This window comes from Xenopus laevis, chromosome 7L, assembly GCF_017654675.1.
Source record: "Xenopus laevis strain J_2021 chromosome 7L, Xenopus_laevis_v10.1, whole genome shotgun sequence".
Classification (NCBI taxonomy): Eukaryota; Metazoa; Chordata; class Amphibia; order Anura; family Pipidae; genus Xenopus; species Xenopus laevis.
In genome coordinates, this window is record NC_054383.1 from 13440203 (window position 1) to 13467620 (window position 27418).

The 27418-nt window shown below is 39.7% G+C and overlaps 1 protein-coding gene across 1 annotated transcript in view; it reads right to left on the reverse strand.

Annotated features, from left to right (window-relative positions):
* Positions 1-23807, reverse strand: part of cuzd1.2.L (CUB and zona pellucida-like domains 1, gene 2 L homeolog) — a 31706-nt gene extending 7899 nt beyond the window's left edge. The window contains 20 exon segments of the mRNA XM_041570038.1: positions 197-347; positions 1121-1906; positions 3150-3176; positions 3305-3625; positions 4646-4648; positions 6368-6414; positions 6416-6528; positions 6531-6682; positions 7125-7169; positions 9019-9045; positions 10174-10488; positions 11876-11920; positions 12169-12192; positions 13816-14130; positions 15838-15882; positions 16079-16102; positions 18077-18391; positions 18963-18992; positions 20895-20924; positions 23645-23807. Coding sequence (XP_041425972.1) covers positions 197-347; positions 1121-1906; positions 3150-3176; positions 3305-3625; positions 4646-4648; positions 6368-6414; positions 6416-6528; positions 6531-6682; positions 7125-7169; positions 9019-9045; positions 10174-10488; positions 11876-11920; positions 12169-12192; positions 13816-14130; positions 15838-15882; positions 16079-16102; positions 18077-18391; positions 18963-18992; positions 20895-20924; positions 23645-23711 — 2882 coding nt within the window. The 5' untranslated portion in view covers positions 23712-23807.
* Between the last annotated feature and the right edge of the window lie 3611 nt (positions 23808-27418).

Consider the following 27418-nt stretch of genomic DNA (forward strand, 5'->3'; position numbering starts at 1 on the left):
AATTAATAAGGTAATGTACCCAAGTCTATTACACAATTACAAACCACAACCCCATAGATGGGACAGCCTCAACCACAAGAGCTAATTATCAGGATTATTTTTACTGTGACCATGGCCATTTTGTTTACATAAAGGTCAATGTTGGAACTTATGGAACATCCATTCAGAAATGTAAAACAATTTGGAATGTACTTACTTTTGAACAAGGAACTGCAGTTTCACTTGCATATTTGGTGCCGTGATTATTTTCCATGTACAAAATGCATTAGGCACATAATTAGGATAGAAGGGACTTGCTATCATCCCGGCAGGCAGAGTCAATATATCACCACACTGAAAACTGGTTCCTGAAATAAGAAGAAAAAAGAGTTGGTGGGAGCAGTTGTGTTGTTTTCTTAAAGGGGTGGTTAAGTATGATATAAAAAGTAGTGTTCTCATTATAGTATTATTGTTTTCTAATTGTTCCACTTTCGTGCTTTGCAGCTCTCTAATATGATTGCTAGGGCCCCATTTACCATAGCAACTAGGCATGATTTAATGCATGCCAGGTGCCCTTTCACCCTTGCCTTATAGTGATGCAGAATAAAAAGGCAAATAAATGAAAAGGTTGTAAGTTGTCTAAGAATATCAATGTCTACATTATACTCAAAGTTATTCAGAAGACATGAACAGCCCTTATAACCTCCTAAGGTTTGGGATAGACGTACTGTCTGTATGTATATATTTAAGGGGCAATATACAAGATTGTTCCACCTGACCTGAGCCAAATAAAGAGGACTTGCATGAATATTTGTTCTGTCTGTTCTCTAAATTATAACAAATGTTCAATTTGTAAAGATTGTTTATTGGCCAGTTTTAAAGAGTAAACATGTACCCCTATCTTTGATAAATATACCCCTAAAATCCTACACATTTGTACAGACAATATTTCTATGTTGAATGATGATGAACGTTAGCAAATGTTTAGCTTGTAGCTACTGTTCTTGCCAAAGATTTGGTGGAATAACTGCATCTCTTTGATAATGATAAGGGATAATTGGTCCATTGGGAAAATTTCCAGAATATAAGAGGGGAAGAAGAAGGAAAGTAAAATGCCATAAAGGAAATACTTCACACTTACCATTGAATTGTGGGAATAGATGGAATGGGGGTGCTGATCCATTGAATCCTGGGAATCTTGGAAATGGGTGAGCTGATCGATTGAATCCTGGGAAGCTTGGAAATCGGTGAGCTGATCCATTGAATCCTGGGAATCTTGGAAATGGGTGAGCTGATCCATTGAATCCTGGGAATCTTGGAAATGGGTGAGCTGATCCATTGAATCCTGGGAATCTTGGAAATGGGTAAGCTGATCCATTGAATCCTGGGAATGTTGGAAATGAGTGTGCTGATCCATTGAATCCTGGGAATCTTGGAAATGGGTAAGCTGATCCATTGAATCCTGGGAATCTTGGAAATGAGTGTGCTGATCCATTGAATCCTGGGAATCTTGGAAATGGGTAAGCTGATCCATTGAATCCTGGGAATCTTGGAAATGTGTGAGCTGATCCATTGAATCCTGGGAATCTTGGAAATGGGTGTGTTGATCCATTTAATCCTGGGAATCTTGGATATGTGTGAGCTGATTCATTGAATCCTGGGAATCTTGGAAATGGGTGAGCTGATCCATTTAATCCTGGGAATCTTGGATATGTGTGAGCTGATCCATTGAATCCTGGGAATCTTGGAAATGGGTGAGCTGATCCATTGAATCCTGGGAATGTTGGAAATGGGTAAGCTGATCCATTGAATCCTGGGAATCTTGGAAATGAGTGAGCTGAGCCACTGAATCCTGGGAATGTTGGAAATGGGTGAGCTGATCCATTGAATTGTGGGAATCTTGGGAACGTGTGAGCTGAGACCCCTGCTTAGAAATCAAACACATTTTTCAATTAAAATAACACACAGTTCTCCATACTGGTGCCTATTCACTTATCGGCGACATTTCATTAGAGTAAAATTCTACACTGTTGCCTATTTTGGGGATCAATCCATCATCAGAATAGAAAGGGTTCTGTTATAATAAGGGTATTGAAACCCCTACCAATGGTAATGACTAGTTGATGTTCTTCACAATGGACTGGATCACTTTAACAATTCAAATTACATTTAATTGTGAGTATTACAGGAATAGTGATAATTAATCACTATTAGTAGTTAATAGTTATAATTAATATTATATCGCTGCTGTATTGGAGTCAATACGTGATTTATATTTTTCCCATGAGGATTAGCTGGTCTGTTTTTGCCTTGGTTCTTGGAAGGGTTCAAAATGATGGATGCTTTTGATCAACCTCAACTATTTTTGCTGTTTGAGTGATACCTGAACAGACAACTGCAGCATCCTGGGAATGCATACAGCTGTAGGATCTCCATTGAGGGTGAGGGCATTGCCATAGGGAGGGCTCATACTCTCTGCAGTTCACATCACCCAGGATTGGTCCACTCCCTTCACCAAATGAAGCATTTCCAGGAGTGGAAATGGCATTTCCACAGCCCAGTTCCCTACACACCACCTGTGCATCACTCATATCCCTGGAGTTGTCGCACACAGTTGCCCAGGTTCCATTAAACTATATTTCCACGCCCCCTCCAGGCCTGGACCAAGCCAGGCAGGCGCCCAAGGCAACCCGGCCAGCCAATTCGCCTTCTTGCTGGCACGGGCTTGACTGAGCATCTGGAAATGTGCATGGACGCGCGTCCAGAAATGCGCATGCGCAAGCATCCGGAACTGATATTTCAATTCACACTGGAGAGCCAGTGGGAGAAAAAGGGTCCAGACTAGGGTTAAGATGAAAGAAGAGGTACATTCTTGGTGCCCCCACTGTGTTGTGGGTGACCCTGATTGCAGTAGGGATAGTTATTTAGTCCACTTTTTATGTTCTACTTGTGCAGAGCAGGTTTCCCCCTGTACTAAACCCAACTCTTAGATAAAATGAGAGATTAATATTCGCTCAGCTGAAGTTCAAGTTGGAGACAAAAATGAATGCAAAATCTACAACTGAATCCCCAAATTAAGCTGAATGGGATACAGAACGGGAAACAACCCTTCAGAGAGAAATAGTGACCCTAGTGCAATAGAACGATTAGGAAGGTGAAAGCTGATTTACCTGCAGATGTGGTTGGTGGTCGGTAGCCTGTGAATACAAAATATAAATTCATATTAGTGATATTAATGGTTCTTAAAAGAAAATATGTTTCACATTAGTTGTTAATATGAAAGTACCTGAATCCTAACAATGTCCTACTGAGATATAGAACTTACCTGAGCAGATGACTCCAGCATCCTCAGAATGAATACAGTTGTGTGATTTCCATCCAGTGTGAGGGCATTGCCATAGAGAGAACTCATAACCTCTGCAGTTCACATCATCCAGATTTATTGGTCCACTGCCCTGGCCAAAGGAAGCAGTTCCAGGAGCAGAAATGGCAGTGCCACAGCCCAGTTGCCTACACACCACCTGAGCATCAGTCATATCCCAGGAGTCATCACACACTGTTCCCCAGGTTCCATTATTTAAAACTTCCACACGCCCCTCACATATGTTGGTCCCATTAACAAGCCTCAAGGCCATATATCCGGGCACTGATAAAGAACAAGAACAAAAATATCAGAGGCCGACCCAACCACAGCTCCATTACTATTATTAGTTTGAAGTACCTCCTACAGAACATTGTCTCCCCTTCTATAATGTTTTTTGAGTGTAACTTTAAATTATCTCCATTTCTGTGTTGTTACCTACTTGGACTATTGTTGGACTTGTGTTTCTTTTAGAATTAGCTCATTTATAGCCTTGTCACACACACATATCCCCACACATGCCACTCCAAGGTAAAGCTAAGAAATGTGCTGCAACATCATTGGAGGGTGTTCATTTGTTTATTTGCGTCAGTGAATATAATGAGTAACCCGTTCACCTAGAATTGTCTGCCTCTCCTTAATAAAATGAACTGGCCTGTACTAAGATACCTCCGGCACCACCTAGGGCAGGTGCATGAATAGAACAATTTTTTTGGAGATTTCTGTACAGCACATAAGTCCACAACTCAAGACATCCAACTTTTCTTAAGAAACAGATTGTTTTCATTGAATATGACTCCGCATCACCTTCCTTATGTATACTAGGTGTGACTTTGTTTGTCACCTGGTGTTGATATGAGATTGGTCCTGATTATTAGGATCTGTATTAGAAGCTCTTCCACTATCTGTACCACCTACTCTGAAAGAAAGGCTTCCCACAGCTGGTGTCTCAACTATATCCCACTTTGATCTACATATAAATGACCAAACTGCAGTGGTGTAACTATCCCAACTACAGGCAGTTCCATCAGAGTACAGTGCAAGGCTGCAGTTCCAGGACCAAAGATGGCCCTATAAATGTGCCAATGGGGATAATCAACTGGCCCAATTTTTTGTTATGCCTATTTAAAGTAGCATTCATTTTTGTATTTCAATTTTCAAATTCTGTAAGGTAACCCGAGGGAATAATGTTCACTTAATAACAAGTAGATAAAAAATAAGACATGAGAATAAAGAGATATAATAAAATGTGGTGCTAAAAAAGTTAAGAATTCTCTGGCCTAGAAACATGAACCAAGTGTGGACAATCTGCTGGCACAGGAGACAGTGGATGTATGTTTATCCTACCAAATGTAAGTTGAGGAGTCACAGTGGGACTTGGATTTTTACTGCTGAGTGTTATTCTTATATGCACCACTAGGTGGAGGGAGCATTTTTAGCAATGCAAGTGTCAGAGAGCTGTTATCTGGTTACCTACCCATTGTTCTGCTGATGGGCTACTGGGGGAAGCCCATCAGCAGCAACCTCACTCCACCCCTCTTCCCCCTACCAGTGTGTACCTTTTTATCTATTCATCTGGCCATGATTGGGGTGGGTGAAAGCCAAGGAGTGTCATGCAGCCATGGGGAGCGGGTTTGGGCTGGCAGGGCCCATCAACAGGGTCAGGCTGGCACATTGGGGGCCCACCAGGCTGCAAATCAAAGGGCCCTCCTGGCAGTCACCAGGGGCCCTTCCAGACCTCCAAACTCCCGCCCCACCCCATGTGTGATAGATGCGCCCAGTCCAGCCCTGCCCACGCGGGTTTTTCCTGGTGTCCCACTGGCTCAATCTGACCCTGGCCTCACTGACTGGGAATTCCTGACAGTTTTTTAGCAACATGCACTGATAATCATATAGTTATCCCACAATTTACAGAAATCTATTTAACAATATAAATTCATAGACAAGGCAGAATATATGTATGAAGAGCATAAATGGCAGTCGTGGGAGGGAATCAAATGATTTCTGGCCCAAATTGTAAATCTGCAAAAGTGAGTTGCGTATGAAACAGAACAGAAGGGAACAATAACGAGAAAAACAATGAATCTAATACAAAATAAATATTAGCAGAGAAAGGCTAGAATTACCTGACTGTGTGGTTAGCTGGTCATAACCTGTAAATTCCATATAAAAAATACACATTAGCATTGGAAGTTTTGGCATAATTTACCACAGTGTTGCTGCCTGGAAATAGTATCCCCTGTTATGATAAATGTTGTATATATGAACTACAAAGAGGTAAATTAAATCCAATATTATCTATTCCTGATTATTAATCTGCTGAGGGATCAATAACCCAGGATAACATTCTATTGCATGGAGACAGTGGCAGCCAGGGCCTGCACCCCCTCAGGGCCCCCTGGCAGTGCCGCGCACCACTGAAATCCCCCCGGCAGCGTTGTGCGCCACTGAAATTCGGGCTGTACAGAGGGGGCAGGGGCCCAGCTGCGCGTCACGCACCAGGGCCCGCCCCCCTCTAGTTACGGTACTGCATGGAGATCTCACACTTGCAGTACTGGTGATCATTTATCATTACTCTAAGGGTCTGGCCACATGGGCAGATTCAGGGAGATTAGTCGCCAGGCGACAAATCTCTTCTTCTTCTTCGTGGCGACTAACGTCCCCGATCTGCCTTCCCTGCCTTCTGCTGGCTTAAATGAAAATCAAATGGGGGCAGGCACACGGAGCATTTCGTTTTCCGAAGTCTCCCGTAATTGCCTCACGAAGAAACTTCGGGCAACTGTGGCTTTTACCTTGTAAGGGAACCCTAGAATTACTGGAAGGTCCAGTTTATTGAGTGCAATTTTGCCTAATTCATCAGAGCAGGCTGGGTGGGAAATTGGGTGCTCCCTGCAAACTGCAAAGTTTGGGCACAAGCTATTTTTTGAATGGCATCAATGCACCCTAAAGTAACACTGACATGGTGTCTTTAACTGACAAAAAAATCAAGTAAAGTTGTCACATCAATGAGTTATGGTGTAGTAATACCTGAACACACGACACCAGCGTCCTTTCTATAGACACAGTCATGTGAAATCCGGGCACTGCCATAGAGAGGACTCGTATCCTAAGCTCATTGCATCCAGAGTTATGGGCCCACTGCCCTGGCCAAAGAAAGCACCCATGGGGGCAGAAACTACATTGCCACAACGCAGCTCCCTACACCCCTACACAGCACCTTAGCATCACTTATATACCAGAAATTATCACACACGGTTCCCCAGGTGTCATTATAAAAAACTTCCACACGCCCCTCACATCTGTTTCTCCCATTGACAAGTCTCAAGGCCATAAATACGGGTGCTATAATGGCAGAAAACAAAGATGTTATATAACAGGAGTTGGGTCAGAACCAGGATAGGAAAGTGGCCTGTGTCTCATCAGAGGATTAAAATCGGGAAGTCACTGTATTGTTACTTTGACATTTATATTGGGTTTATGGAGTCCTTTAATGCTGGGGGTAACTGTGCCATTAGGAGTCATGGTTTGACTGGATGCTGGGAGTCACTGTGCCATGTATATGTTGAGAATTACTGTGCCATTTAATGTTGTAGGGCATGTACAGATGGTTTGCACTGGTCACAGAAAATCAAGGTACCCCCCATCTCCACCTCAAGAATCTGCAGCCCTAGGCAAGGGCCCTTGGGTGCCTATATGATAACTACAGCCCTGGCTCCAAGCAATGTTTCAGTTTTTTGCACAACATAAATGTTGGACCCAGAGACTGGCTCTATCAAGCACATACCATTTCTGTGCACTGTAGGGAAGGCCGGCGTCTGGACAGTGGAGCCTGTAATGGAAGATACCACATTAATGGTGTTACCAGGGGGCAATTTTTTTTAATAGACATCAAGAAATGCAATGAATCAAAAACATTAGAGAGAAAAATGCTGAGTTTTAATAGGAAATGTTAATACAGGTTTACATCTCTCCTAGGGGCAAATTCACTAAGATTCGTAGTTGCGACAGGCGCAACTTCTCCGCACTTCGCCAGACTTCGCCAGGCGTAGTTTCGCCAGCGCTCCGCAAATTCACTAATATCCGAAGTTGCGCACAGGGGAAGTGTGAGGTTGCAAAGTTGCGCTAGCGTTGGTTAATTTGCATACGGCGCCAAATTCAAATTTCATTGGAGGAATACGTAGAATCACTACAAATGCCTGGGAAACCTTGAAAACATCAAATAAAATTTTTTTTTTGCCCAACGTTTTTTGGGACTTAGAAAAAATTTGACCTTTTTTTGAAGCAATCCCTATCTACTCTATTGCGCTTCGCCTGGTCTGAGGTGGCGAAGGAAGTCTAGCGTAAAAGGTAGCGTTCAGTACACTGCGCGCGTTAGTGAATTTGCGCAGTTACGTCCGTAGCGAAAATTCGCCAGGCGTAAGGGTGCGAAGTAACACTAGCGAATTTATGCCAGCGTTCGTTAATGAATTTGCGAAGTAACAAAAATGCCCAACGCTAGCGAATTGACGCTAGCGTTAGGCTCTTCAGCGCTTAGTGAATTTAGGTCATAGACTCCATTTTATCCAAATAATCCAAATTTAAAAAAGTGATTTTGTTTTTCTCTGTAATAATAAAACAGTCGCTTGTACTTGATCCCAACTAAGATATAATTAATCCTTATTGGAAGCAAAACCAGCCTATTGGGTTTATTTAATGTTTAAAGGGCATGTAAAGGCAAAAAAATAAAATCCCATTTTTACTTTCTTTAATGAAAAAGAAACCTGTCTCCAATATACTTTAATTAAAAAATGTGTACCGTTTTTATAAGAAACCTGACTGTATGCAGTGAAATTCTCCCTTCATTTACTGCTGTGCATAGGAATTGTCAGACGGTCCCTAACTGCTCTGCAGGGAAATAATCATACTTATGAACAGCAGGGGGAGCCCCCGCCTTACTTCCCAGCCATGCAGAACTCAAGCAGCTTTGTTTGTTTCCCTGTAGAGCAGTCTGCGACTGTGTAGAGATTTGTATTGGATTTTATTTTGGCCTTCACATCCATTTACTGTTTCCAACTCCAGCTGCAGGGACAAAGATCATGGAGCCAGATTTAAACAGATAAACTGGGATTCTATTTGGAGGATTATTTTGCTACAGCCACTGGTTCTGCAGAGTTTGTATTAAACAATACAAAAACTATAAAATCCAAATTAGGATTACATGACAACACAGGACCCAGTGCAGTCTGTATATTCTGATTATTAATCTTGCTGTTTGGCTTCTGGCAGATTTTATTTTACTTGTGATGTTTTGATAATTAATGATGATCCCTAAGCAGCCCAGACCACACTGAGCATGTGCACAGTCTTAGTCTTGCAAAGATGTTTAACAAAGTTACAAGATTGTGACCCCCTGTGGCCAACTTTGAAAGCATAAATTATTTGTTTTATTAGACTTGTGGTGCAGTAATTTCATGTTCATGTTTAGTATACAAAATACTGCATTTCTAGCCTTATTCTATTTTAGACTTTACTTTCCCTAGAGGATTTTCTTAAGGTATTAAGATCCAAATTACGGAAATATCCATTATCATGAAGACTCCAGGTCCTGAGCATTCTGGATAACAGGTCCCATACCTGTATAACCTCACGGTGATAGAGAACAGCACAAAAGAATATACAGAATTAAAACACATATTTACCTGTTGCCGTGTATAGCTGGTAATGTGCTGCAAACAGAGAAAGAAACTATGTCATTAAGTAGTGCATGCAAATATCCTTATAAAAGGCTGAAGACATGGACAGAAAAGAGAGGTTTGCAATAAAAGCAAGGTCATGATGGAGAAAGAACTTTCTGTTTTAGATGCACTTTTATGCATGGTGTTAAAGCAGGAGTTCCCATACTACAAGTTCTGCTTTTAGTTACATTGTGCCATTTTGATCTTCATCCATAAAAGCAGTGTTACCATTCTGTTCCATGGAAAATATTACTTGAACATTTATTTATGGGAAAGTGTATATTGTTGAATTTCACAAACAACTATTTCTTATGTAACCCTAACCTGATGTATATCTGAATGAAACAAGCTGTTTGTTGTCTTGAGATTTACTGATCACCAGCTAAAGGTCTACTGGTAGATCCCGAACTACCTTTTGGGCACCCCTGTGTTAAAGGATAAGTAAACTTTTTAAATGAGTGAATGTAAAATTGATGAGGGGGCTATTCTCAGCTCTTTTGTAATTAACATTCATTATTTATTTTGTTTTTATTCCATGAGATTAAGGGATACGTGTACTGTTAATATGAATGAATTGTGTTACAACAGCGCCACCTGCTGGTCATTTTCTGACCAGTCTGACCACCAAGTAGTCAAGGAAGTTGTCAGGAGAAAGAAAGAGGCTGCTCTGATGTTCTTCAATAAAATAAGGAACCTTTCTCAAATCTTTCCTAAGCAGAAGAACATCAGAGCAGCCTCTTTCTTTCTCCTGACAACTTCCTTGACTACTTGGTGGTCAGACTGGTCAGAAACTATTTACATTCACTTATTTAAAGGTTTATTTATCCTTTAATGCAAGCGTCAGCCCAGCCAACTCACCATGTCCAAATAGAAGGTTTAGACATCAAAGCAATAAGGGGCAGCTGGGGGGGCTTACTAGTTATGATTCAACAGGGTGCTACATTTACTCTATTAATTTCAAAAGGAAAAAGGCTGTACCATGTTGCACCTTGCTGAGCCAATCGTGCCATGTGTTCCTTCTAGAACTGGTAGGGAGTTGATAAATGAGCGATCTTTAGGGAATCAATGTGAACTACTCATTTATGAACTAAAACTATATTCTCTTAGGGCCCTATGTACCTGAACAAATGACCGCAACATCTTCACTATGTCCACAGTTGTGACGTTTCAGTCCTTTGTGAGAGCATTGCCATAGAAAAGACTCGTGACCTCTGCACTGCACATCATCCAACATTATGGCTCCACTCCCTTGGCCAAAGGTTGCTCCTACAAGGGCTGAACTGGCATAACCACAGCCCAGTTGCCTACACACCACCTGAGCATCACTCATATCCCACAGGTCATCACACACAGTTCCCCAGGCTCCATTATAGAATATTTCCACACGTCCCTCACATCTGCTCTTTCCATTGACAAGTCTCATAGACATGGGCCCTGTAACAGAGAGAGAGAATAACAACATGAGCTGAGATCTAAGCAGAGATGTCTTCATTCTACATTTTGGGTTCTTCACTCAGAAGTGAGCAATGTTTACTTATTTGGACCAGCATCTTTCTCTTTATATAAAGAAGAATGAATCCGTTTCTATATGGACATAGTGGGTCAGTTTATATTGGCTATTCACATGATAGCACACACTCTGGTCAATAGGATAGCCAAATTAAATGGCACTGGTCAGTTATTATAAGCTTCTTGACCCTAGTGACACTGTAAAGAGAGATATGCTCTTCCACACCAAAGGGGTTATTTGTCAAAATCCGAATTTGTTGGAGATTTTATTTCAAAAAAGTCAGACCAAACTAGAATACACAATTTGACTTTATTTATCATTTTTAAAAAAATGCTTGATTTAATTGGATCGGGAAAAACTGAATAAGATCAAGCAAAAACCTGAATCATACCATTTTTTAGGAGTTTTTTCCCAAATTTTTTTCTGGCTTTTTTCCCGAAAAGTCAGAATTAGCCAGATTATTGGGCTAATTCCAGTGCAGACCACAGAAACTTTTAAATAGGACAGGGACATTTCTCACTTATATACAACCTCGGCAGGTCTGAGATGGTGGATTTTCGGATTCAGACTTTTTGCATCCTCGGAATATAATAAATATCGAAAAATTTGAGTTTTCTATTTCACTAAAAAATCTATTTAATAAATAACCCCCCGAGTGTCCTATTCCCATCCTACTGGCAAGGAACTCCCAACAGGATTTACAATCTATAGCCATACATAAATAATCCTGATAAGATATCCACTTAAACATAAAACTTCATTTATGATCAGTAGGGCACGTTCCAAAGTGCAAAAAATGAGTGCAAAGCAACATGGTTTTGCACTTTGCACTCTGCCCAGAACTTAGCAGCTATTGACAGTCTTAGTGCTCCAGAATTGAGTGCAAAAACCTGTGCTCTTCATGTGTATATCTGTGCTTTCATTCACCAGTAGGGATAAGCGTTTTTTTTATTTGCTTCTTGGCTCATAGAGTTAATTCGATAAAAACAAATTAATAGTCCACCGAGAAACCTCTGTATAAACAAACTCCTCCCCCCAGCTGCAGCCGGTTAAGCAGTGAGATAGGAAGCAGCTCATCATACAGAGGACTTCTCAGAATACTGCTGATTTGCTCAATTCATGGAACTTGTATTGAAAAGGGGTATCCAGTTATTTGGGGGAAAGGATACAGAAAGACTAAAGAATAAAAACATTACCATTAATGGTTTGTGGGTGCACCATAAATTTTATGAGCTAATAACGACTCATTAATTTGGACTTCCTACTGTTACTAAAGGGAAATAGAGTTTTATAAAAATTCATGGAACATACCATTGCTGAATGATGCAGAGGAATCTGGGGTCTGGACAGTGGTGCCTAATAAAGATATAAATGACATAGGTTTAGCTAGAAGAAGAAGACAGAGATAAATAAGAGAATGGACTGTTAACAAACAAAATCCATAACAGTAAAGAACCACAATATATATATATATATATATATATATATATATATATATATATATATATATATATATATATATATATATATATATATATATATATATATATATATATATATATATATATATATATATATATATCAGAAAAAGTAACCACATTTACCTGTTGTGTAAAGCCGGGAATGGTCTGAAAACAAAGTATGAAAGTCATTATTCCATGTGTTAGTGAAGAGTATCACTCAGAGCAGCAGAGAATATAATGTGTGTGTTTTTATAGGTCCATGCTATTTTATAGAATATTTATTGTGCCTGACTGCACCAAGTCTAAAGATTCTGTTCAAGGGGAATGACTGGGAAACATCCTCTCATTACAATATTCTAGTTTAGTGCTGTCCAATTTCTGTTGTACCAAGGGCCAGAATTTTTCTGGCCTACATGGTGGAGGGACCATAATGGAAGTCAGTGTTTACCACTCCCTGTTTGTAAAACCACACCCACTTTAAACCACACCCATGTTAAAACCAGAACTTTTAAGACCATGTCCACATTAATGGTGGTAGCAAACCAAAAACCAAATGCTTGGTGCTCACTGCAGGGATATCACTCATTTATTATGTCATATAAGACATACTATTAAATCCATATGCCTCCTCCTCCCTTGTGGATAACACAATAACCCCCAGCATATGATTAAACACCTTGGGGACCCTAACAAGTATTTCCAAATTCTAAAAAACCCCCGCCAGACTCACATCCCACAGGCAGGGTATGGCAAACACACAGAGCATAGGGCAGACAGAGTATGGCACAAACAGGGAGCATAAGGCAGATAGAGTATGACCCACACAGGGAGCATAGGGCAGGCAGAGTATGGCAGGTCAGGAGTCAGGTCTAACATATCATTGAGGGGAGAGGGCTTCCTTTCCTAGCAAATGTGTAGCAAATAACTACTTCCCACACAAAATCTAACAAAAAAATCTAACAAAAAACCTGAGTTTGGCTCAAATCCTGCATGTAGAGAGGCAGAATTCCTGCTGATTTTGATAGAGTGTGTGCTAATACATCTACACAAAGGGAGCACCCCCAAAAACTGTTTACTAAAACTGGACACTCGATTTCTTCATGAAGAGTGACAGATGCTGAGAGGGGGGAAATGAAGGGAAACGTGAAAGGAAATGGTATCAATTTTTTAATTGATCATTAACGACTTTCAGGCAGATATCAATCAGGGAAGCCCTTGGGAGGGACACAAGCTTGAGCCGATAAGCTGCTGAATCAAGTCTGTCGGCAGCTTTTATCGGCACATGTATGGGCAGCATAACACAAGCAGAATGTTAAAGAACCGTACAAACAAGTTGTGCAATTATATGGTAAATAGATAACTTGTATTGACGTGGGTTGCATGCTATTTGTTTATAGGTAAACAATAGCGATGTAGAACAGTTGGGGTCGTAAAACATCAAAGCACGGAACACCTCTGTTCTTCTCTTGTAAGGACTGGTTCCCATACACTGTAGATAAAAGGATCATCAGTACTGGTCCGCGGGGGACAGTGGGATGGAAGGGACAGCAGTAATTCTAGTTCCCTGTGCCTGTCTTTACCAAATGTAATTGAATTGTAATCTATGCTGTACCTTGTTCATTGAATACAGCAATAAATATTCTATTTTATACAAATACCATGAGCCTGGAGATTGTTCTCATACCCCTGGGCAAACAAGTGAGTTGGCACTTGTATTAGTAATTACATTATAATGCTGAGATTGTAAAGCAATGTATTCCTATTCCGACACCTTGCAGCACAGTGTACCTGTACAGATGACTCCTGCATCTTCACTATGTCCACAGTTGTGCCGTGTCAGTCCTCTGTGAGAGCATTGCCATAGAAAAGACTCGTGGCCTCTGCACTGCACATCATCCAACATTATGGCTCCACTCCCTTGGCCAAAATTTGCATTTAAAAGGGCTGAACTGGCATCGCCACAACCCAGTTGCCTACACACCACCTGAGCATCACTCATGTCCCAGGCGTCGTCACACACAGTTCCCCAGGTTCCATTATAGAATATTTCCACACGTCCCTCACATCTGCTCTTTCCATTGGCAAGTCTCAAAGACATGGGCCCTGTAACAGAGAGAGAATAACAACATGAGCTGAGATCTAAGCAAACATGCCTTCTTTATACATTTTGGGTTCTTCACTCAGACCAAGTGACATGTTTGTTCTTGAGGAGCATTGTTTTCTTATTTGGGCCAACATATTTCTCTTTCTATAGAGAAGAATTTATCATTCTCTATATGCACATATTGGGTCAGTTTATATTATTTATTCATATGAACCATCAGTAGGAGGGCCAAGGAAAGGGCACCAGTAAGTTCTATTATTAACCTACAATCCTAGAGCCATTGTATGTCGAGACCTGCTCTTGTAGGTATTCCATCCCAACTCCCATCCTATTTTCCTTTTCTAGTTCTACTGGTAAGGAACCTCTGCATTATCAGTGACCAGCAGGACTTATAAGCAACCCACTTAAATACAAGACTTTATTTATAATAGACATGGCAATGTGCAAAGTGCCAAAAATGGGAGCAAAACACCATGCTTTTCCTACCCCATGCTGAGTACCCACAGGTCTTTGTATTGATCAAAATAGAAAGAGATTGATGAGACATCAATAGCAGTTTATATATTATAAGGTGTCCTACATATATTTCTTAAAGTTGGTCCATTTGAAGCCACATCAAATGCAACCCACAATCTGGAAGCAAAAAAAAACTTTATTAAAGAGACAATAAACCTTTGCTCATAAAGGTCTTTCTGATGATTCTGATCTCTTTCCTAAGCAGAGCAACATCAGAACAGCTCTCTGTTTTTCTTCTCAATGTATCTCCAGTGATAACCAGCCGGTGGCACAGGTTTTACAAAATTCATTATATTGGCAGTTAATGAAAAATTCAATTGTCGCTGAAATTAAAATAAATTAAATAATGTCAATTGCATAAGTGCTTAGAAAAACACCCTGTGCAATTTTAGATTTATTTAAGGTTTAGAAAGCCTTTAATTATTTCCTGACCATAGACAGTAGTCACAGTGATGTTCTATGCTTCTGTGCGGCTACTAGAGCTCAGACTCCCACCCCCACTGGCCTTTTTGGCTTCTACTTGCTTCATATCTGCCTCACTATCCTCCTTTTATTAGAAAGAAAGTCCAATCACAAATTTTCATATGAACAGCTCATGATTTCAACATTATTTTAACAGCCTGTGTTTTAAATGGTTAGTTTCACATCATGGACAAACAGCATGGTTAATAGTGCTTTAAAGGGGCTTCTGCAGTTACCTGCTGTTTAAAGTGTCATTAATGTCCAAACTGAATATATATTGACTGATCTATTACATATAAATAATTTAATCATATATTATATTGCTCTGCTCAGGAAAGACATGAGAAATATCTTTAAAAGTTCAGTATCTCTTTCCTGAGTATAGCAACTTGAGAATAGTTCTCTGTTTTCCTTCTGAACATATCTTTCTCCTGACCAGCAGGTGGGGCTGTTGTAACAAAAGTCATTGTATTAGAGCTCAATAGTTTTGAAACTGCCACCCCACATATCATAAATGAAGCTTTTTTTTCCCATGATGAACTTATGTTGAAAAGGGATATCTAGGTATTTGGGGGAAAGGATACAGAAAGAATAAAAACATTACCATTTATGGTTTGTGGGTGCACCTTAAATTTTATGAGCTAATAACGACTCAGTAATTCAACAGATTTGGACTTCCTACTGTTACTAAAGGGAAACAAAGATTTAGGAAAATTCATGGAACATACCATTGCTGAATGATGTAGAGAAATGTGGAGTCTGGACAGTGGTGCCTAATATATAAACGACATAGGTTTAGCTAGAAGAAGCAGACTAGATAAATAAGAGAATGGACTGTTAACAAACAAAATCCATAACAGTAGAGAACCACAATATATATATATACAGTATATATATATATATATATATATATATATATATATATATATATATAGAGAGAGAGAGAGAAAAAAAAGTAACCTCATTTACCTGTTGTGTAAAGCCGGGAATGGTCTGAAAATCAAAGTATGAGAGTCATTATTCCATGTGTTAGTGAAGAGTATCACTCAGAGAATATAATGTGTGTGTTTTTATAGGTCCATGCTATTTTATAGAATATTTATTGTGCCTGACTGCACCAAGTCTAAAGATTCTGTTCAAGGGGAATGACTGGGAAACATCCTCTCATTACAATCTTCTAGTTGATGGATCCGGTACACGTGCAAGGGACAAAAGCTTGACTTATAGGGGCAAATTCACTAAGCGCCGAAGAGCCGAACGCTAGCGTCAATTCGCTAGCGTTTGGCATTTTCATTACTGAGCAAATTCACTAACGAACGCTGGCATAGTTTTGCTAGTGTTACTTCGCACCCTTACGCCTGTTGAAGTTTTGCTAGCGACGTAACTACGCAAATTCACTAAGTGTACTGAACGCTATCTTTTACGCTAGACTTCCTTCGCCACCTCAGACCAGGCGAAGCGCAATAGAGTAGATAGGGATTGCTTGAAAAAAAGTCAAAATTTTTTCTAAGTCCCAAAAAACGCTGGCATGTTTTCTACATTATGGGTGATAGGCTGAAAAAGATCGAAAAAATTTTTGGGGCTCCCCTCCTTCCCCCCTACATTTCCTGACTCATGGCAACTTACCTAGATAGTGGGCACATGTGTAGGGCAAAATAAAATTTTTATTTGATGTTTTGAAGCTTTTCTAGCCATTTGTAGAGCTGATACGTATTCCTCCATTGAAATTTGAATTTGGCGCCGTATGCAAATTAGCCTTCGCTAGCGTAACTTCGCTTTACTTAGCGAATCAACGCTAGCGCAACTTCGCAACCTTACGCTACCCCTGAGTGCAACTTCGGATTTTAGTGAATTTGTGAAGCGCTGGCGAAACTACACCTGGCGAAGTGTGGCGAAGTGCAGCGAAGTTACGCCTGGCGCAACTACGAATCTTAGTGAATTTGCCCCATAGAGAGACAATGTATGAGTAAAGGTTCGGGGCGTGTTTGATTGATTCCATTAGGAAAACGAAATGGTCCTCAACCCAAGTTTCCTTTAGAGTTATTTCCATGGCTAATGTTAACACTGTTACCGTGACTTTGAGGGTTGCAGTATAAAACTCTAGGGACGTTAGTGCAGGGTTCAAAGTAAATTGGGATGTAATGATAAGAGAAAAGTTTAAATCCTATAGGGTTTTTTTTTTTTATTAACACCAGTCATCAGTAAAAACCTCATTTCAAAATGGCGAAAGGGGAACTATCGTGAAAATGGAAATGTAATATAAGCTTCATCACAATGATTATAAACAAATAATTACAATTATTAAAAATGATTTTCTCTTTCCTTGTAGTAATGAAATAGAACCTTGCACTTCAGCCCAATTAAGATACAGTATGACTAATACTTATTGGAGGCAAGACAATCCTATTGGGTTTAATTAATGTTTCAATTATTTTTTAGTAGACGTAAGGTATGGAGATCCAAGGTACAGAAAGATCCCTTATCTGGAAAACCCCAGGTCCCTTTTAAGCATCAGTCTCTCTTCATTCTTCATGCAGGAGTCATATCTAATTTATCTTTGAGGGGGCTTTCTTTCCTATCAGATGTGTTAGAGCTCACTCAAATAACTGATTCCCACACAAAATCTAAAAAAAAGTCTAAAAAAAACAAAATAACTGAGTTTGGCACAAATCCGGCACATGGAGAGGCAGAATTTCTGTTGATTTTAAAAGAGTGGGTCATAATACATCTTCTAGACAAAGGGAGCCCCCCCCCAAAAAAAATTGATAATTAAAATCAGACACTTGACTCCTGCATGAAGAGAGACAGATGCTGAGAGGGGGGAAATGAAGGGAAACTTGATTATTTCAGAAACGGTAAAGCTTATTTTAGGTTTTATGATAGTTCCCCTTTCCCATGTGACAAACATGAAATAATCTATAATATCTGTGATCCGGTTACTAGAAGGTTCCTTGCAGCACAGTGTACCTGTACAGATGACTCCTGCATCTTCATGATGTCCACAGTTGTGTTGTGTCAGTCCTCTGTGAGAGCATTGCCATAGAAAAGACTCGTGGCCTCTGCACTGCACATTATCCAACATTATGGCTCCACTCCCTTGGCCAAAATTTGCATTTAAAAGGGCTGAACTGGCATTGCCACAACCCAGTTGCCTACACACCACCTGAGCATCTCTCATGTCCCAGGCGTCGTCACACACAGTTCCCCAGGTTCCATTATAGAATATTTCCACACGTCCCTCACATCTGCTCTTTCCATTGGCAAGTCTCATAGACATGGGCCCTGTAACAGAGAGAGAATAACAACACAAACTAAAGTTTAGGCCTTCATGCTACAGGTTGGGTATTCACTCAGACCTAGTGACATGTTTGTTCTTGAGAAGCATTGTTTTCTAATTTGGGCCAGCATCTTTCTCTTTGTATAGAGAAGAATTTATCATTTTCTATACGCACATATTGGGTCAGTTTCTATTAGTTATTCACATGAACCATCAGTAGGAGAGCCAAGGAAAGGGCACCAGTCAGTTTAATGGTTAACCTCTCAATCCTAAAGCCACTGTAGGGTCGAGACCTGCTCTGAACATTAACACCCAAATTACAATTACAATTCTCATTTTTTCATGAACTTTCTGAGTTCACGATTTTTCGCCGTTTCGCAAATTTTTCGTCAAAGCCAAACGGGGGAGATTCGCCCATCACTAATCATATATTATATTGCTGAGCGTAGCAACTTGAGAATAGTTCTCTGTTTTCCTTCTGAACATATCTTTCTCCTGACCAGCAGGTGGGGCTGTAGTGATAAAAGTCATAATATTAGCAGTTAATGAAAAGCTCAATAGTTTTGACACAGTCACCTGATGATTCTGTTGTTCGCTGGTAGGCACCTGAAAAAAGAACAGATCAGTCAGTTTTATGATTAACCTCTCAATCCTAGAACCTAGACCCCTAGTAGGGTCAAGACCTGCTCTTGTAGGTATCCCACTCCCAACTCCCAACTCCCATTTTCCTTTCCCAGTTCTACTGGTTAGGAACCTCTGTATTATCAGTGACCAGCAGGACTTATAAGCAACCCAATTAAACTCAAGACTTCATTTATGATAGACATGGCAGTGTGCAAAGTGACAAAAATGAGAGCAAAGCATCATGCTTTTTCTACTTTGCTCCCTACCCCATGCTGAGTACCCACGGGTCTTTATATTGAGACAATATCAATTTATATAAGGTGTCCTACATATAATTGTTAAAGTTTGAAGCCGCATCAAATGCAACCAACAATCTCGAAGTAAAAAAAAAAAAACTTTATTAAAGAGACAATAAGCCTCCAATGTCCCTATGCTCAGAAATGTCTTTCTGATACTTCTGATTTTTTTCCTAAGCAGAGCAACATCAGAACAGCTCTCTGTTTTCCTTCTGAATGTATCTCCAGTGATAACCAGCCGGTGGCACAGGTTTTACACAATTCATTATATTGGCAGTTAATAAAAAATGAAATTGCCCTGAAACTAAAATAAATAAATAATGTCAATTGCAAAAGTGCTTAGAAATGCACCCTGAGAAATTTTAGAGTTGTATAAGGTTTAGAAAGCCTTTAATTATTTCCTGACCATAGACAGTAGTCACAGTGATGTTCTATACTGACATTCTGCTGTGGCTACTAGAGCTCAGCCTACCACCCCCACTGGCCTTTTTGGGTTCTACTTGCTTTGTATCTGCCTTGCTATCCTCCTTTTATTATAAAGAAATTCCAATCACATATCTTCATATGAACAGCTCATGATGTCCCCAATATTTCGACAGACAACATTTTAAATGGTTAGTTTCACATCATGGACAAACAGTATGGTTAATAGTGCTTTTAGGGGGCTTCTGCAGTTACCTGCTGGTTAAAGGGATCCTGTCATGGGAAAACATGTTTTTTTCAAAACACATCAGTTAATAGTGCTACTCCAGCAGAATTCTGCACTGAAATCCATTTCTCAAAAGAGCAAACAGATTTTTTTATATTCAATTTTGAAATCTGACATGGGGCTAGACGTTTTGTCAATTTCCCAGCTGCCCCTGGTCATGTGACTTGTGCCTGCACTTTAGGAGAGAAATGCTTTCTGGCAGGCTGCTGTTTTTCCTTCTCAATGTAACTGAATGTGTCTCAGTGGGACATGGGTTTTTACTATTGAGTGTTGTTCTTAGATCTACCAGGCAGCTGTTATCTTGTGTTAGGGAGCTGCTATCTGGTTACCTTCCCATTGTTCTTTTGTTTGGCTGCTGGGGGGAAAAGGGAGGGGGGTGATATCATTCCAACTTGCAGTACAGCAGTAAAGAGTGATTGAAGTTTATCAGAGCACAAGTCACATGACCGGGGGCAGCTGGGAAACTGACAATATGTCTAGCCCCATGTCAGATTTCAAAATTGAATATAAAAAAATCTGTTTGCTCTTTTGAGAAATGGATTTCAGTGCAGAATTCTGCTGGAGCAGCACTATTAACGGATTCATTTTGAAAAAATTTTTTTTTCCCATGACAGTATCCCATTAAAGTGTCATTAATGCCCAAACTGAATATATATTGACTTATCTATTAAATATAAATTATTTAATCATATAGTATATTGCTTTGCTCAGGAAAGACATGAGAAAGGTATTTTAAAGTTTCATATCTCTTTCCTGAGAGTAGCAACTTGAGAATAGTTCTCTGTTTTCTTTCTGAACATATTTTTCTCCTGACCAGCAGGTGGGGCTGTTGTAGCAAAAGTCATACTATTAGCAGTTAATGAAGAGCTCAGTAGTCACCTGATGATACTGTTGATCTCTGGTAAGCATCTGAAGAAAGAACAGATAGATAGTGTTATTATGATAGTATTAGTGAGCATTAGAAGGAAAAGTGAAGCTGCTCTCATACTTTTTAAATGTTGCCCTTTTACGTGAGCATGTGGCAGGGGAGGGGGTTGTATTTGGGACAAGTTGTACGTGCTCTTCTTATGTCTCTGCACATGGGAAATCATGTTTCTTACATTGTCAGGTGAATTTTGGGAAGTAAACCCACCATTACACTTCTTTGATATTCCGATTGGTTAGGTCCAAGTGGATGAGACTTAACACTTTAGTAAATTCTTCAACACTGAGGCTCCCTAATATCTATTAATATCTATGTTGTTGGATAACTTGAAGCGTTAATATTGCATGTATTGGAAGAAACCGTATAAGCCTGGAGTGGTGAAAAGGGGCTTTGTGAGAGCTTTAGTCACTCCTAGAGAGATTATTTTGTACAGGTATGGGACCTGTTATCCAGAATGCTCAGGACCTGGGGTTTTCTGAATAACGGCTCTTTCTGGAATTTGGATCTTCATACCTTAAGTCTACTAGAAAATCATGTTAACATTAAATAAACCCAATAGGCTGGTTTTACTTCTAACTATTTCCAACTACAGATTTTAAGATCACTTAACAAATTTCAATGGTCCCCCAAAATTCTTTCCACGTCATGCTACTGTTAATGGTACCAAGAGATAAATCAAATCCTCTTTTCTATAGGCTTTGCCTTTTTGTTATACAGGTATGAGATCCGTTATCCGGAAACCCGTTATCCAGAAAACTCTGAATTACGGAAAGGCCATCTCCCGTAGACTTCATTTTATCCTTTGTCCTTCCCCCCTCTGTACAGGTGCAACTTATGAAATGAGATAACATGCAAATAACAGAGTAACCAGATCCCTCAATGTACTGTATTAACCTAGTCATTTACCAAGACTCCTTCAGCATAGGGGGGTAATATAACAACATGGAATTTAAATGAACAGCTAGAATGTGCAGCAAATATCTGATGGTTGCTATGAGTTACTAGACCAGGAGGAAACTTTGCATGTGTTATTACATTACTAATCTTTTATTAGTGTTACAGTATAGGTTCCATTATCCAGAAACCCGTCATCCAAAAAGCTCTGAAATATGAAAAGGTCATCTCTCATAGACTCCATTTTATCCAAACAATCTAAATTTTTAAAAAGTAGTTACTTTTTCTCTGTAATAATAAAACAGTAGCTTGTACTTAATCCCAACTAAGATATAATTAATCCTTATTGGAAGCAAAACCAGCCCATTGGGTTTATTTAATGTTTACGGGATTTTCTAGCAAACTGAAGGTATGAAGATCTAAATTAAGGGTTATCTGGAAATCCCCGGGTCCAGGGCATTCTGGATAACAGGTCCCATACCTGTCCTATATTGCTTTGCAGTACCAGCATGGACCCCTAGAGGGAGGTTGGTATTTATCTCATCCATGGGAACTGTCCAGCAACAATCCTTCTGAAAGCTGAGGATTTAATGATATTGTAGAATGAGCCACGTGTACATTAATAAAAGGTCACTGTTTTGGGCTCCGTGAAGCTGTTACATTGTTTTTTCTTTATGAGTTCTAGTGTATTAGTTGCCCTGTTATATACAATCACTCAGTGGAGACAAACTGAATGGCAAGGGCAACAGAAAAAGAAGAGCCATGGAGAGGCGGAAAGAACTAGGATAAAAGGTCTTGAAAATAGGGGCATATTATCTAAAAGCAGAAGTGGAACTTACAGAGAGAAGAGAAAAAAGGAGGAGAGAAGAAGAGGACATGAGGAAGAAGAAAGCTAGCTGAAAAAGCAAGAGGATACAGTAGTTAATGGTAATGGGAGAAAAGGGAAAGTTATATGGGGGAAGCTCAATGGGAGAGGAGCAAGGTTGGGTGGGAGAAAGACGACTGAAGTGAAGAGTAAAAGAGGAGGAAGGGGAAGCTGGGATACGCCTGATTCTTTCATTTTATTTGAATTTTTGCATTCATATTTTTTCATCTGTTACTTCCCCATCTTGTATTGTAGGATTTAGACATTAAAGGGGAGCAGGAAAAAAAACTATATTTATTTAGCAATTATATTTATTTTCCCTTATATAGACAGCAGTGTCCGAGGGTACCACTAATTGTCTGTGCAGAACATTCCTTCTCTGCATTTCTTCATTTATGGTCAACAATGTCATAGCGACAACTATTCATGGCTGTGCTTTCTCCTTGGATGGGGCACACAGTATAGCTGCAGCCACACACTTAAACACATGAAGGCAGAAGACAACGATTACCTAAGGATAAGATACTGTTTGGACCCAATACTCTATACATAAAATTCAATTACATTCTAACTAAAAATAGAGTACTGTATATTAAAACTTATAAAGTGAATTCAAATTGTTAACAGTCGGAGCTGACTCATACGACCTGTCCAGTTTCATAGACGCTTCCAAATTAAATAAAGGCATCAAATTATAATAAATTCATTTAAGCAGATATAAACATAGCTGTTGTCATCACAATATTAATCTTGATGTAATAGAACTCCCTGGAGGACCTTTGTTGGAGAACCTTAAACAGTTCTTATAATGACAAGGGTTCCAGAACGTTTCTGATGTCTAGTCGTTTGGGTTCCACCAACCGCTGCACCAAGTAAATAGGTATATTTTATAATGTTGTGAGTAGTTACATTGCAGTTGAGATGTTCAATCAGTGGACTACTCACCTGTCTCTGAGAGAAGAGGATAAGTAAGTAGCAGAACACAGAGGGTTTGGATCCAGGTTGGCATCATGATGGTTCTTGAATATACTGTAAGTTGGAATTGGATCTCACTCTTTATAAAGGTCTCTCCCCTTGATAACCTTCATGGAATCGGGAAGCTGGCAACTTGCAGCCACTGAGCAATATCCTTTGCATGCAGTTGTTTTATTAAGTGCCATGACAAAGAAAACAAACATACCGGGCACTTAGCTGCTGCCAGATAGATCAGATGTCTATGGGGGCTGACCTTTTCATTATAAATTGCTTGCTGAAGACAAACATTTTAAATGTGGAAACACATTTTTTTGTAATGAACCTTTCAACCCAAATTGGTATTCATTGTTGTATGTTAGTTTTTGGGAATCAGAAACTCATTGGATAGTTAAAGAGAAGACCATTCCAACCAAGGGCCCTTGTTCTGATTTTATGGACCCTTCACTGATTCCCAGGACGTGGGTGTGACACGTTGATAATGTCACCATCCACCTGGTTTATATTGGATCTCATCTCGCTCTAGCAAACTATAGTTTGCTTGGGGCCCTTGCTTATTACTCTAAAGCAGGTGTCCCCAACCTTTTTTACCTGTGAGCCACATTTAAATGTCAAAAAAGTTGGAGAGCAACATAATAATGCAAAGAAGTTCAGACAGGTGCAAAATATGAGATGTGATTGACAATTGGTAGCCCCTATGTGGACTGGCAGCCTACAGGAGGCTCTGTTTGGTAGTACATCTGGTTTTTGTGGAACTAAAACTTGCCTCCAAGTCTGGAAGTCAAAAATAAGCAGCTGCTTTGAGGCCACTGGGAGCAACATCCAAGGGGTCAGAGGGTAGTATGTTACTCACAAGCCACTGGTTAGGGGATCACTGCTCTAAAGTATGGAGGCATTGACAAATGGGACAAAAGGGGATGTGCTGTACTCACATTGTTGGATGGCGTTAGGGTGACATTTCACGTAGGAAATGAGAAACAATAAGATAAACGTATTTATTATGTGAGGGCTTGAGGGGATTGGGCCATGGTGTTACATCATTTTGCCCAATGCCCTGGTGTGTAGAAGCATCTATATAACATTTCTTCCTTGTTGGATCCATAAGTGGACACAAAGCAGAAGCAGATAATGGTCTCCAACTCATTTCCTAACTGTGTATATTTTAGATTTATCTGGAGGTAAAGAGGTGGTATCTTTTCCAAGACGTGGTGTTGAGTTTTGTCAGGGTTCCAAAAAAAAACAAAAAAACTATGGGTTTTTGAGGAGGAAGGAGATCTAAACCAAGACCATCAAAACCATAGGGTCATCATTTATCAGTTTAAGGCACCTAAAGAATAACTGCTAATAAGGCAGGCACTGGCAGTTTCATGAAAACATCTCTAAAACCTTAGTGCCTCTGCTTCTTATTTTTAATAAGCATGGTACTAAAAATGTACCACCTGTGTTTTATTAGCAGTGCCTCGTAGACTTCTTAAGGTCAATATCTGACCAAAAGGATCCAATAGCTGGCCATACACAAGTCTATATTGCCTACTAACTCAACTACTAATTACAGTTTCTACAGGTTATTTGCCAAGACTTCTACCTCCCCACTAATAAATGGTGGGGATCATGCCTATATGTATAGTTTGAAAGTTCTTACGTAAGCACTGTATCATCTGGGGGTCCTAATGGGAATCGGTCAAATCGGACTTACCATCTGGATGGCCTGATAAAATAAAAATCTTCTCATTCTGGCAATGGGGTTCATTTATCAACACTGGGCAAATTTGGCCATGGGCAGTAACCCATGGCAACCAATCAAATTGCTGCATTCATTGTTCTACTTGCTGCTGGCTTTAAAAAGCTGATCACTGATTGGTTGCTATAGGTAACTGCCCATGGGCAAATTTGCCCAGTGTTGATAAATGAGCCCCATTGTGTCCCATTAAGGCTTAATACAATTCTTGTAAACATTCCATGTCCATATGAGTTTCTGGTGTCTATTCCTTCCTATCTTACATCAAACACACCATTATAGGGGTCAAGAGAAGGAACCCCTCTAAAGCAGGCAACAAGTGGTTTTCTGTATTAGAGAAGAACCTCCAGTTCGTAAATGAGCAACAATTATATTTATTAATGTTTCATAGGAAACAATACAGATGAGGATTAGTATGAGCAGATAAAAAAACAGCAAAGCAATTCATGTGCAATGTGGATTAAGTACTTCGAGCAGTGTTTCTCCTGGCAATGGTTTATCAGCTCCTCTATTACACACAATATTATTTCTTGAGAAAATGCTAAGCCTTCTATTATTCATTAAAAGGCAAATATAAGTTGTGATTGTATTCCATTGGCTCCACTATAAGTAGAGAGGTGCCTCCCAATAACATTTTCTGTTGGTGCTCGCCCTAAAGGTTCTAGAGAGGCTCTGCTTTCAAAGGTCAGAGGGAAATATATAAATGTACGGAATTAGTGTTAACAACGATGCAGGGGATGTATCTTGTGCCAGAGACTTCACACAATTATTACTGACCCCCGTGGGTCCAATATGAACCCACATTTTGACAGATTGACTGGTGATTGCATCACAGATTGCTAGTAAAGGTCATATAATAAGGAGTACGAGGCTTCACTGACCACACACCAGGTTATCTGGCCTTCAGGTTGAAAAGCTGGATCTGCCTGTGTGTGGCCTGTTATAAGATACAATCCTATTCCTCAAAAAAAATAAAAATAAAAAAATACAAAGAAAGGTGCAAAGGGAGCCTTGTTGTAACACCCTCCTTGTGCATTCTAAATGATGTACAGGTATGGGACCTGTTATCCAGAATGTCTGGGGTTTTTAACCTATAAGGGTCTTTCTGTAATTTAGATCTCCATACCTTATGTCTACTTAAAAATCTTTAAAAGGAGAACTAAAGCCCAATGGAGGGAAAGGACTGGGGATTTTTGATTAACGGGGGTTTAGTTCTCTTTTAAACATTAATTCAACCCAATAGGCTGGTTTTGCCTCCACTAAGGATTAAGTACAAGGTACTGTTTTATTATTACAGAGATAATTTAAAATATAAAAAAAATTGAATTCTTTCGATAAAAATAGAGGCTATGGGAAAAGGCCTTCCCGTAATTTGGAGCTTTTCTGGATAGTTGCCAGATAACGGATCCTATACCTGTACAACCCAAAGTAATATTCCAAGGGATGCCCACATGCCAAATAACTCTCACCCCCCTCTATACGTACTACTGCCAATGAAGGCCAATCGAAAAATTGCTTAGAATTATCCATTCTATAATTATATTACTTAAAGGAGAAACCGCACCTTTAATCAGTCAATAAGCTTTTGCTCATCTCTGGTGGGCCCATGGCTAAACAGTACCAGCAGCAGACTCAAAGGCATTTGGAAGGCCCAAGAGAGCAGAGATTTAAGTCAAGTCTAAATCGATCATCACTTTTTCATATATTTATGCAAAGTAGATAACATACCCCAGGATTTAGGGAATGCAGAGGTGCAGAAACCTCTAGTTATGACAGTGAGTTCTCCTATAGCAAAAGCTTATTGACTTTTTAAAGGTGTGGTTTCCCCTTTAAGTAATATAATGATAAAGAATGGATAATTCTAAGCAACTTTTCAATTGGCCTTCATTTTTGCAGAACCTCTCCTAATCATATTCCAGTCTCTTATTCAAATCAGTGCATGGTTGCTAGGTTAATTTGGATCCTAGTACCAGACTGCTGAAATTACAAACTGGAGAGCTGCTGAATAA